Consider the following 13,137-nt stretch of genomic DNA (forward strand, 5'->3'; position numbering starts at 1 on the left):
ACAAAACAATTCCTCTTTAGTTAATGCCTCTTACAGATTTAGGATTGAATGTGCCTTGGAGGCAGAACTACTCTGGTTAATGGTCTCCTAGTACAAGCTGCGATGTATTTGCAGGGTGATGGTGGAGAGAAGCTTGCAGTGCTGTTCCCAATTCTGTGCTTTTGTTGATGGCGCAGAGCCTAAAATATTCCAGGTATATGGTTTGAATTGCGAATGAGCATTTATTATTTTTGAAGTGAATGTAGAAGGGTGCCTAGCTTAGACTTAGGTTTTTGGAAAATCATGAATGCAGTCACTTTTTCCTATTAATTTAATTCTGAGATGGAAGCAGCAAGCTATGGAAATGAAAATATTCTCAGAGGATTTTTTTTTAATAGATTTTTCTTGCTTTCCCTGTTCAGAGGAATGGAACTAAGTGAACGGGGCACTGAATCGTGTACACCCGTGATATCCAGGAAGTGCTGCACACTTACTGTCTTGTTAGTGGTGGGTTGTGCAATTCAGATGCTAGGATTTGATTTATATTGTGACCTGTATCTTGGGAATCTGATGGATTTTTCTGGATCAGCATGACAGCTAGAAAGAAATAAGATACTTTGCTTGAAGGTGATGAAATTGCACGCTGTCAACTTAGACAAGTCTGCCTATAAATAATAAAAGAAGCTGCAAATTAAATCACTGGTTACTAGCTAGATTCAGCATCGTTGCAAGTACTACACAGAGGTCACCTTTAGTAAGTGACAGAATCATCTACAGGTAGCTGGCCGAGATTCCATTTTTGGCCATACGCTGATGACTCAGTATAGCATTAAAAATAAATACTGGTTCTTAATTCTATAACCGTTACCCTGCAAAACTTTCTTTGCACTCTTTGCTGTGTTTGTAGCCACCAGCAGCACTGAGTTTTCACTGCCTGCATTCAAGGCTAGTGGATGTTACGGGCTCGATTGCCTGGGCCCTTTTTGGGCAAGAGAGCTTCTTTCTGTAGCCTGTAAGGCTGGTTAGATGCCTGCCCTTATGCCTGCAGGTGATAGACATGAGCCTTACGGTTTGTTTCAGCTTTCCCCAAGAATAACTGCTCCTTGTGTCCGTACACATGATGTCTTTGGGGGAATCTTCTTTGGGATATGCTGGTATGAGACAGAAGTGCTCTTGTTGGCATGCCTTTTAAATAATTTTCTGTGCTATGTTAATTATCTGAGTATGTGTCTTCACATGCTTATAAATGAAAGATTAACATTGTCCCTAAACTAATCTCAATATCTTCCAGGTTCATGGAACCAGCTGTTATTGTTTGCCTAGGTGGAATCCTCCCTTTTGGATCCATTTTTATTGAAATGTGAGTATGTCAGCTGTTTGCCAGTTTGATTAAAAATTATAGTAGTTTAAGTTCAATTACAGTATCACCTGCATATCTTGCTTACTTTCTTCAGGTATTTCATTTTTACTTCATTCTGGGCTTACAAGATCTACTATGTTTATGGCTTTATGATGCTGGTTCTGGTTATCCTCTGCATTGTGACAGTTTGTGTGACTATCGTTTGTACTTATTTCCTGCTAAATGCAGAGGATTACAGGTGGTAAGTATTGCGTTATTTGCATAGTTAACCAGATTGTGAGAGTTTCATAGAAAAGTAATGTTTCTTCAGTCTAGATGGGTCTTTTCAAAGTGTCCATGTCCAGATTTTAGCTGTAGGGAATGAAAACATTTACTGGATCTTTTTTGTACAGGAGCTTTCTGTGTGTATGTGCATCTGTGTATGCATCTGTGTATGTATAGAGAAAAGTATGTCAAGGCTTGCAGGAGTATGAAGAAGGATCATCACTTGGTATCAGTGGTAGCTGTTGCCGTAGAAACTTCTGTCAGTTTTATAGCAGACAACATGTAGATTTTGTTAAATAAGCCTGTAGAACCAGTACTTATTTGTACACATTCAGGGTCAGGTTTCAGCATATTCTGCATCTTGGGAAGCCTTTTGGTTAGATACGTGATGGATGTGTGTGCTTACTTTCAGGCAATGGACAAGCTTTCTTTCTGCGGCATCAACTGCGATTTATGTTTACATGTACTCCTTTTACTACTACTTTTTCAAGACAAAGTAAGTGGTAATTTGGCGGTAGTTTTCCTGTTTGAATATCAGATTACTGTATTGCCAAACAAGTTTATTGATAAAAACTGGGGAAAATACCTAACATAAATGCCTGTCTGTCTTTTTCAGGATGTATGGCTTGTTTCAAACATCATTTTACTTTGGTTATATGGCAGTATTTAGCACAGCTTTGGGAATAATGTGTGGTAAGTTTCAAATGTATTGACAGTTTTCTATCAGCATTTTTCAGACTGTCAGGTTTCTGATTTTAGTTCTGTGGTTTTGGTGGTGGAGTGTGTATGCCTGCAAGATCTGGTCACAAAAGTTTTCAATCTTTAAAAAGAATCTCAGAGTTCTCTGTGTATACTTGATTCCTACCTAATACAGGAGATTTCTTTTCTGATGGGAAGATAATTCAGGTGCTTTGTAGAGATTTTTCACCCTCAGTGCAAGCTTGAAAGATTCATTGTTGGGCAAGAAATTCTGTAAAAGAAATTCTAAATTGAGTCCACACTATTGTTTTGTTTTGGAATTTTTACTGTTGCCCCAAGACAAGGAGCTAGGCACACCCATGGAGGTGTCAGTGGTATCACAATACTGATGACTACCATCTGTATCTTGTGGCATGTATGTATGAGGGTGACCAGAACAGAAAGGGCTGAAATGTCAGGGTAAAATTTGAGAAATAAGTATTGGAATATTCACAGGTGAGGAGAGCACAGGATGCTCCTGTGTGCGGCTGGATTTCATTGCTTTTTAAGATAGTGTTTTGACAGATGTTTAGAGAAAACGCCAGGGGTTTGGCATGGAGGTCATCTGATAAAGTCAAATACACTTGTTGATCTGTTAGCTTTATTTTTGTCCCTTGCTTAATGACTTTCTGAAAGTGCTGCTTGGTTCTTTTGCACTTTTCTATGGTGGTGTTTCCTTTTTAGTGTGAGATTCTTATTTAATACTTTCTTTCTTAGCAGTGAATCAATAGTCCTATAGACTCCAGTGGAAGGAGTTCTTTGAGCTAGGTATTTGAGACACACGATGTCTTACAGGAACTTACCTTCTGTAAAGTATACATTTCCTGATATCCCAAGAGGGAGGGTAATTTCACAATGCTTTATAAAAAGGGGAGGGAAATAACCTCTTAACTGCTGAGTACCTGTCCCCTTTCGCTCTCATGCAATCTGATCTTGCTTCATCAGGTTCTTGGCATGGTACAAGACTTTCCTGCTGTTCTGGCAGTCTTGCAGCTGTTTTTTTTCTTTAATAGGCTTATACTTTTCAGCTCTAATCTTTTTAAAGTGCTCAGGCTGGTATTGATTAAAATATCTGTGATGCAGAAGCCAAACTTGCCCACCAGTTTCTGTAATTAAAATGTTTTTTAAAACATGGAAAAGAAAGATTGTCAAATGCTTTCTTGTAATGGTAAGACACTACTTGATGGAATACTAGAGTAAAATTTGAACTTACTCAAAATCAGAAAATACATTAAACTTTATTTCTATAGCTCTATTGAGATTTCTTTTTGTCTTTTTAAGTGTGTTAGAAGAGAAGCTGTGAGATTCCTTTTTACTGCAAACTCCCCTTTTTTTTGGGGGGGGGGGGGGGCGGGGGGAAGATCCCCTGTCAAAAAGCATTTGTGTAGGGAACTTGCTGCCATTGAGGTCTAACAAAGACATTTGTGTTAAAGAATTGTGCTACTGACTGTACATCTCCTGTGAAAAGTGTGTAGAGCTGCTGTGGAGGCTTGTGTGTATGAACGTGTTCAGTATCACACAGCTGGATATGAGACACACTAGTTAGGGTCCAAAGCAGTCACAGGGAAACTCTCTGGAGGCTTATATCGTCCAGCTCTGGTTTTAGTGCCCCTGACAACGCCTAGTTGAACTCAGATCCCACATGTAGTGGGATGCTTTGATCCACAAAGTCTGCTGCCCTCTGCAGAGCATCTCAGTTTTGGGACTGGACCGTAGGGAGCCCATGAGAACTTCCAAACCTTTTGAGCTCCTCGTGTTTTCCTCTCGGTGACAGAAAAGATTAAAATGTACTTCCCAGCTCAGTGGATGGTTTAGGAGCTAGGTAGTGCAGAAGGACCTCCTACAATACCACACTTCAGCATCCAGATAAAGACTGTTAAGTATGGTTGAAGGGCTTCTTAAAAAAACCTCTGTGCTTATGACGTCACAGCTGTAGTGTTTATTGGCTTGAAGTAATAGGAATTAATCTTCTGTTTTATGATTGCTCTTTCTCACTATTCAAATTTTTCTCTGTTTAAAAGCTTGTTGTCCTGCTGAAATGTGCTTGCAGTCTATAAACCTATATAGGCCATGACCAAGTTATGAATATCATCTGAGACGGTGTTTAATAAATTAATAACATTATTCCCTTTAGTATGGACTTTTCTATTCAAATGAGCCAAGTATCCTGCATTTGTTTCAGGAGGACATCCTTTAGTTGTGATTGTTAGGGTTTTCCCTCTCCCTGCCCCATGTTTTATTCGGTGCCTGTGAAGTAACCATGAGGCTTAACCCCTGCCTTCGGTATTGGCCATTAGTGGCCTTCATGGATAGGGCTCCAGTGATTCAGAGTAGGTTATGATTTGTTTGTGGGGTTGAGAGCTTCTGGTCTCACGCAACTGCTGCTCTCCACTCCTCCCCCTCGCCTCCATCTCATGCACACGTTCTCTAGATCCCAAATGAAGCACAACTAATGCTTTGTTCTCCCAAATCTCTGTGATATCTGGAACCACATCACAAGAGAAACCCTCAAAGAACAAGTTCTGGAATGCATCTGGGTTTAGCAACTGAAGTGGGCATTGGATCTGTTGGCAGTGCCTGCTTCAACAGGCAGAAAACAGGTGCCTAGTGCCATTACTTTGTCCATTTACCACATAAGGCAGAAGATGAGTTTCTTGACAGGCTACAGAAGAATCTGCATGTGCTCCTGTACGGCTCCAAGCTCACATCACCTGTGCACAGCCTGTGCTCAGGTCTGTCCGTACGTGGTACTGGCCACGCCTTGAACTGCCAAGGCCCCCTGCTGTGCCCTCAGCACGCTTTGTGTTTGCAAGCAGCAACCTGATCTTGCGTGTGCTCGGTTTGTTTTAATTGAGCTCTACTTTGTCCAGGTTGGTAACGCAAATCCCTCATTTACTGGCCAGTGGAATGGTTGTCATGATGTTTGTAGAGCTTGAAATGCTCTGCAGCACAGAGGCTGACTCCACAGGCTCTTTACCACTCCGGTAGCATTGGAACAGTGTGTCAGTTTTGCCTTGTGCAGGTTTCCAGGTTAGTTATGAATGCTGGACTTTTGAGGATCTAAAACCCAAAATTTTGTGTGGGTTTAATGGATGACCTCATGAATTATCCAATTAGTCCCCAGGATATAAAGAACTCTCCAGGTTCCAAATAAATTTGTGGTCAGCAATGCTAGCTGCAGGTCTGTACAGCCTGTAATTCCTAAAGGCAAAAAAACCTTCGTATTTTTACTGGAAGATGACTTTTAGGCAGAAAACTTGTAGTGTTGGTTAGGCTTTTGTATTTAACACAATTGTTCAAGTCTGGTGCATCCCAGATCACCAAAAATGTTGTTTCATGCTTTGTTCTGGGCTTTTCTGTATTGCTTCAGGGAAGAAAAAATACCTTTTCTGTTTAGAGTCCTTTCTTTATTGCACATCCAAACATTTGATATCAGGAGTTCTCTTCTCTGTAGTGAGCTACAGGCCCTGACTTCTCTCTCCTGCCCATATTTTGTGATGTGTTATTCTGGCAGTCTGACAGCAGTTGTCTCTAATTCTTGCTCGATTTTCAACTTCAATTGTAACCTGAGAATTAGCCAGACTGACTTCCACAAGGCAGACTTGCAATCACCTTGCTTGGAAGAGCTGAAGACACTCCCTGTAGACAGTAAGGCCGCAGTATTTACCGAGCCTGGCAAACCTGAGGTTCTGGGTTGGACCAGGCAGGTTGCTGAACCTCTCTCTGAGATGCAGTCTTGGTCCAGTGCATTTCTGTCATTTTTCTAGATGTCCTGAGTCCTGCAGTATTTTGGGTTCAGCACAGACTGTTGCCCCTATCAAAAACCCAGTGACCTGTTCTTTTGTTACTGCTGTGACAATGCATACTCTGCTCATGACTCTTACTAATTTGAAAACCATGGGTTGCAATTTCCTTTAACTACTAACTGCTACTAGTTTAATCTCTTTGTACAGACCTCCTTGGAGTTTAAGACTCCTGGGATGGGGATTATTATTTGTGCCTTGTGGGAAGGAAAAAGCCATCTGCCAATACAACACTCATCCAGAAGGCATGTAACTTATAATAAAATCCCGCCCTCCCATCCACCTTCCCTGCAGAGTGGGTGATTGTATGTTTTTTTACCCTCCATTCAGAAAAAGGGACCCGGTTATTGGCAGCAGTAGGGGGGCTGCTATATTTATCGAGGCCAAGTGAGCATGGCCTCTTGGTAAGATGGCTTAATGGATTTAGATTGCTAGACTAGGGGAGCTCTTGCCAGGCGTGCACTGGGAGCACGGATAATTAGAGATTGAGAACAAGTATTGCAGGTAAATAATTTTCTGTGTGCAGAATGCATCCTTTATGCGGCTTCTCTGTTTAAGCGTGTGTTATATTGCTGCCTTATTTTGATGATCAGCTCTAACATATTCAATGTTTTTGGTTTATTTTGCAGGAGCTATTGGTTACATGGGAACAAGTGCCTTTGTTCGTAAAATCTACACTAATGTGAAAATTGACTAAGGAAATAAGAAAATTGAACTATGGATCAGCTCCTGTTTTCATGGGGATGAACTTGCACAACATAAAGCGCGAGAAGAGATTGGGGTTTTAACACTGGGCACTATATAGGTCTCCATTTTGTGGATGGCTTAAAGTAACATCTATTTCATTGATCCTAGGTTCTTACTGACTGCTTTCTCCAACTGTTCACAGCAAATGCTTGGATTATATGCAGTAGGCATTACTACAGTACGTGGCTAATCTTCCCCAAAAAAACCCACAAAAAAACAAAAAACCTAGCTCATTAAAGATGAATAGGCTAGCTCTCTTCAGTGAAGAGGACAAACGGTTTATTTAAAGCATTTGTTCCATTCAATAAAAAGAGGGAAACTTGGCTGCTAAAACTACTTGATTAGTAGTCTTCCTGGTACTTAACATTTCTAAATTATGTAAAAATGCGGTTCCAGAAAGATTACTCTTCTGATTTTTACTGCCATTGCCAGGATAAGGAGGTATGTTTTATATTTTGACTCCAGGTGCTTTTTGGTTTATTTGCAATATCAACTATACCCTACACTCATTTGTTTAAAAAATAATTTAAAAATATATAAAAAACCCATATGCATGTAATATATCAGCTATTGTTCTAGTTGGACCAACTTCCCTTTATTTATCTTTAAAATAATATCCAGCTACATGTTAAATCCATCCAAAGAAAATACAGTCTAAAGACGGGATGTGTTCTCTGCAATGCAATTTACTGTACAGTTAGAAAGCAAAATGTTAAATGGGGAGGACTGTTTGGTTTTTTAATAAACACTTTGAAGTGTAGATTAAAACAAAACCCAACATTTTAACTGAATGTCTAAAGTGATTCTCCTTTTTTCCAAGTTAGTCTTGGTTTTTTGTTTTTTTTTTGTTTTGTTTTGTTTTTTTTCTTGGGTTTTTTTTTTTTTTGGTTTGGGTTTGAATGAAGATTTTCCTTTAGACATTATACAAGGGGTAATAAGTGTATATAAACATTAAATAATGTAACTTAGGTGTAGATCCCAAATGTATTTGGATGTACAGATTTACTACAGAGTACTTTTCTGATGATTCGGTGTAAAAATGTGTGAATTTGGGTGGCTTTTTACATCTTGCCTGCCATTGCATGAAAAGTTGGGGTTTCTTCACAATGTGTGTATGTCATGCTTTTCTGTTCTATTTCCTTTCTCAAGCTCTTACAGGAATTAAATTTGTAATTTAGAACATTTTCATTTTTGTTAATCCTATCTGGACACTTCTGTAACATCAAAAAGCACCGTTGCTTTAGAGTGTTCAGAGAACTAAAATAAACTTTTCAGACAAAAATGTTCTGACTCTGAAAATAGATGAGTTTGCAACTGAAGATGTTTGAAAAGGCAATACTGCTGAACGCTGGTTTCTGTACACAATATTAATGTGGTTTTCAAATATCAAAGCCCCATGCTTTGAATTCAGAATTTGCTAACAACTGCATTGTACAGTACAGCTCCAAAGTGGATGACCAGCCCCAAAAGATTCTTCTTGGCTGAACTGTTTGTGGAGAAGTCTGTTTTGTGATCCAACTAGTGTACTGAGAAAAGTGGGGGTAAGCGTGGACTGAAATAAATGGGCAAATAAAGGTTAAGTTTCTAAGATGACTGTTAATTATGCACTGTATTTAGCTAGAAATAGCCTGAATGTGTTTGTGACAGATACGAGAGCTGGTTGGCTTGATTTTTTTTTTTTTTTTATTTTTTTTTCCTAGGCATCTGCCACATAGGGATGTTTTCCTCAGTGTGGCTGTTTGAAATAGAGCATCTGCCATGGAGAAGGGAACTTCCAGAATGTAAAACAATGAGCAAAGTGTTTTTATTGATTAGCACTGTATTGTCTCTATGTAAAAAGTACTGATAATACAGTGGCCACAGTGAGAAACAACCGTGCTTTGGCAGGGTTGGGTTGGAGGCTGGGGGAGCTGAACTGTTAGGTAACAGCGAGAAGCAGCGCATCTTGCTGTGTATGGCTTATGAAAAGTATCTGAGCTTTCAGCTCTGATTTCCCTGGCCAATTTTAACCAATCTGTCAGAAAATAATTAAGTTTTGCTTCAAGTGAATGGTTGGTGCCTGTAGCTGAACACTCTGCTGTTTAACAGATATTTTTTTTTTTTAAAAGCACAGGCTGATTTTAAGATGAGCTTACAAACTGGGTCAACAGCTCGTTTTCCTTTGTTCCAAAACATGGAGACTTAAAGCAAAGATGGGTTTTGTACCAGTTCTTGCTAGTGCGTGCAACGGTAGGAAGCCCTCTTTTCACCCATGTTCTTCTAAACCTGAAGTGAGAAGCCATTATCTCCACACAATAAATACATTAAGTACTCCACCGAGATACAAGTTTTTTAAAGGGAGTATTTTGATAATGGGTCTGTTTCTCTATTTAGAGCACTGCTATGTGATTAGTCTTTCAGAAATGTCACTAAACCGTTTGTGAATTTCATTTAATCACTTTTTAATGCCACAGAATGGTGGGCTGCCTATTTGCTTTCTCTATCCTCTGGCATTATTAGCTTTTGCATATCCAGGTAGTATTGTATAGCTTTTAAAGTGACATTGAAAAGATACTTACTGCACAGGCATTGCTTTTCTGCAAGCACGTTCCTCTGGAGAAGTACTGTGTTTAAATAATTGACATTTTTATACTTCCACCCTAGCACATGAGTGAGGTAGGGGGTTGCGTTGTTTTCCCCCTGCGGTTTGGTTTCTGAAAGAATGCAAAATGCGGCTGGTTTTCAACAGCTTGTCTTTCTGGTTGCTCCTTGGGACAAGGCTATTTATTTGCCCCTCAAAAACTGTGGGTATAGCTTGAACCATCTTGCTTATATAGAATTCAGAAGCTCTCTGCTTAGATGATGTAGTCCTTCCTCTTTTATGGAAGAAATAAAGATCTTACAGCCAACACTCCTCTTTCCATGGTTGTTTCTTAGGAATTTCTGGTTCTTGAATTCAAGTGGTTTTGGTACCTCTTCAGCTGGCCGCCTGGTGCTTCTCTTCCCACTTCTGGTACAGAGGCCAGAGAACTGGGAAAATCGTTCCGTAGCAACAGCTGATCTTGATCAAATGCTTTAGGTAAATACAACTGTAAATCTTTTCAGTTGAGGCAGAGTGCATATAGAAAGCACCTCTGGTACTTTGTGTATGAAAAGTGCTGAACACTGAGTCAGAGATAATGGAGACTGCAAATAAACATTACGTTATGCTCTCTTTTTGATGTGTGCATGTTTTGAAGCAACAGTGTTTATTAATTCCTCTCTTGAATTACATTCCAAAGTGTGTAAAGGACACATAATTAAACTGTTTTCTGTATGATAGTTTAGTTGCATTTCTCTAACAAGTTTCAGGCTGAAAAAGAAAACCAAACCCTAATATGTTTTACACTCCTGGTGCTAAAAGTAGGTAAGATTGATGGCACATTCTTATTGCTGTCATTGCTGCAGAGGTAACACAAATGAGAAAGTTACATTTTGCTCTGGCTTCAGCATCACCAGCATCTGGCCAGATTTGCCCAGTAAAGTATACACAGTTTCACTGAAAACAGCAAAACTGCTGAACTGAGTGCATCAGCAATTTCTCCACCAGAATGTGTCCGGAAAGTATAACCTCAGGAAAAACAAGTTTCCTCTCTGGTCTGTGGACAAGTAAACTGAACAGTAGAGCTAGAGTTGAGGGGTCCTCTTATCTTGAATTAGTTCTTAATTGTGCAGCTTGTGGTTCATTTTAAGAGTCGGTTGGAACTGTAGGTTGGAGGAGGATACTGGTTTTGGATCTCTTGGATCTTCTGTAGCCAAATGGTAGTGGCGGCTCTGCAAGGGCTGTTAGCGCTGCTGCTGTCTGGAACAAGTATCTTAGCAGGGTTACCACCAAACCCGTGAAAGGCCCTGCTGTTGTGGGGCTTCTGTTGGAGTAAAGCCATGCTTTAAAATTTTGAAGCGGTGCATTCATGGCTTGCATTCTTCAGGAGCGTTTGTTTGGTTTTTTTTTAAAGTAATTTGTTTTCCAAAGCCTTGCAAAAGAACATTTGCTTTTTGCTAGATAGCTTCAGTGAGAAAATTATCCTCATTTTCTGAGGAGACATCGGCGTGCAAGTTCTACAAGTAGTTCCTCGCATCTCGCAGCTTTATCCAGGAAGTGTTCTTTCAGCTGGGGGAAGGGGCTGTTAGAGTACTTACTTTCATGACTAGTTCTGTGGTTCTGAAATCTTTCTTCAGTTTTGGGGTTATGGCATGTGAGGGGTGGGAAAGAGAATGAAATAGGTGGGAGAACCCGTGAACCTGGAAGGCTTTGTGCAGATCCAATAAATCCAAGCAGTTCGTGGAGAGAATTGCTTTAAAGGGCACACACTCGGGAGGGAAAAGGGTAAGAAAAGGCTGGTTTACCTGGCAGACTGACCAATTTCAAGGGTAGGTGATGCATTTGCCGTTACGGTCTCGTTGCCCCCAGCCCCTTGCCAGTTACAGCCGTTTTGTTGTCACCAGTCTGTTTGCTGTGGTGCAAGGCTTTAAGCCATAAACTGAGGATTCATTTGCCACGAGCAAGGGAGATGACGTTAGTTACTACCAGCGTTTTTGGCTTACTGATGGGTTAATTTTCCTGCCAGCTCCTAGTAATACAATACAGAGCAGTGCTGAATGTCTCTGGAGGTTCTACCGTGCTGAGGCTTCGTTTTTGTAAACCAGACCGCCAGGAACTGCCCCCGCCCTCTGGGCAGATACCGGGACCTTGGGTTTGCAGCATTCCAGACCGTAACTGTTGAAGTTGTGCTTATCCTTCAGCTGGTGTTGCACGAGTACAGCATTCCAGAAAATATATGCCTTTTTGGAGTAGAGAGTTTACATGCAATAAATAAGCCACCTCATTTTACAGAAGTTGTTTTTGTGTTTTCTAACATCGCGAGATGTGCTTATGCCTGTGGTGCAGCACTGAACTCCAGGAAGGGTCTGTGGCTGCTCCTTCTCGCTTCCCAAAGGTTTGTCCCAGGAATTCTGGAGTTCTGTGATGTAGTAAAGCGCTAGAGAAGGTACGGTGGTGTTCTGGGCTACTAGAGGTGAAACCTTCCTTTGAGTTCATTTTACATTATTCGTTGAGTCTGAACTGCTGGTCTTGGTTTAGCTGTATCACTTTATTTGGCTTAGGAAAATGGATTATTTTATTAGCTCAGCGCGAGGCTTGCTTTGCTACAGAGGTGTAGCTATAAGAATGGGATGGAAATTTTCTCCTCATTACCAATCCCTGGCCAGATCTGGCAGATGAATTGGTGAACATCGCCTTCTGTAAAGAGATTTGACAGTTTTACAGAGGCAGACACACATTTACCTGCAAGAATTGGAGACTTAAAATAAAATACCAAAGAGATGCTGGTTTAGGTTGCTTAAGTTCTGCATTTGGACACCAGAATCATTTTTAGTAATTTGAATTACTTAGCTGAAAGTTGATTTTTGCTGAGATTTTTTTCCCCTGTTTATCTCACTACTAGAGAGTGATCCAACACCCACCTTTGAATCTGGAAGGTACCGCATTTTAAAATTGTATGTATAGCAAAATAGGTAACAAAAAAGGAAATTGCTGTTCCTCTTTTGGGCCACCTAAAGAGTGACATGTAGAGAGGAACCTATTTTAGAACAGCACTTGCCTAACAAGGGGAAATACCTGCATGTTCCATGCCACAGCCAGCTCTGTGCTTTGGATGATGTTACTACAGATAAATGTACATACAGAACTGCTGTGCAGAAACTGTAATCAGCGATGTTCTCAAAGGCAATTGTCCATGGAGCAGCATCTCTGCTTTTGTGAGAGATTCATGAAATGTCTGCCCACCGTTGTGAAACGGCCCAAACTCGGGCAGCACAGGCTGCCGGCCTCTGAAGGGTGCCTGCGGGTGAGCAGGTGAGTGCAGCTTACCTCGTCTTCCTCTTGTAGCAGAGGCTCGGAGAAATGTTTTTACTTTCCCAAATCTGTCCCTCTGAGGAAAGAGGAAAAGACAGATTATTTTTCCCTATGGCAAAAAACACTTTGGAAAGACCAGTGGATTTGCCTTTCAGGATTTTGAACTGACGGATGCTTTTCCAAAGGTGTTCCCGTGCCCTCCTGCCTCACCGAAACCACAATGTTGCTCAGTGCTGGCCAGGTGCAGCTGGCTCCTGCACGACCCCTGGAAATGGGTTCAAGTGCTCTAATGAAACACCAGTTTGACCTGCCTCAATGTGGGAGCCAGTGTTCAGGTCAAAATTAGTACTTAGGTGAGACAGCTCTCGCTCCCT

The 13,137-nt window shown here is 40.8% G+C and overlaps 1 protein-coding gene across 1 annotated transcript in view; it reads left to right on the top strand.

Annotated features, from left to right (window-relative positions):
• Positions 1–8,073, top strand: part of TM9SF3 (transmembrane 9 superfamily member 3) — a 49,340-nt gene extending 41,267 nt beyond the window's left edge. Inside the window, exons 11-15 of the mRNA XM_055812040.1 lie at positions 1,271–1,339; positions 1,434–1,580; positions 2,016–2,099; positions 2,220–2,296; positions 6,774–8,073. Of these exons, the coding sequence (XP_055668015.1) occupies positions 1,271–1,339; positions 1,434–1,580; positions 2,016–2,099; positions 2,220–2,296; positions 6,774–6,841 (445 nt within the window). The 3' untranslated portion in view covers positions 6,842–8,073. The remainder of the gene's footprint in view (positions 1–1,270; positions 1,340–1,433; positions 1,581–2,015; positions 2,100–2,219; positions 2,297–6,773) is intronic.
• The last annotated feature ends 5,064 nt before the right edge of the window (positions 8,074–13,137 follow it).

The sequence above is a fragment of the Falco peregrinus genome, chromosome 1 (assembly GCF_023634155.1).
Source record: "Falco peregrinus isolate bFalPer1 chromosome 1, bFalPer1.pri, whole genome shotgun sequence".
In the NCBI taxonomy this organism is placed as follows: Eukaryota; Metazoa; Chordata; class Aves; order Falconiformes; family Falconidae; genus Falco; species Falco peregrinus.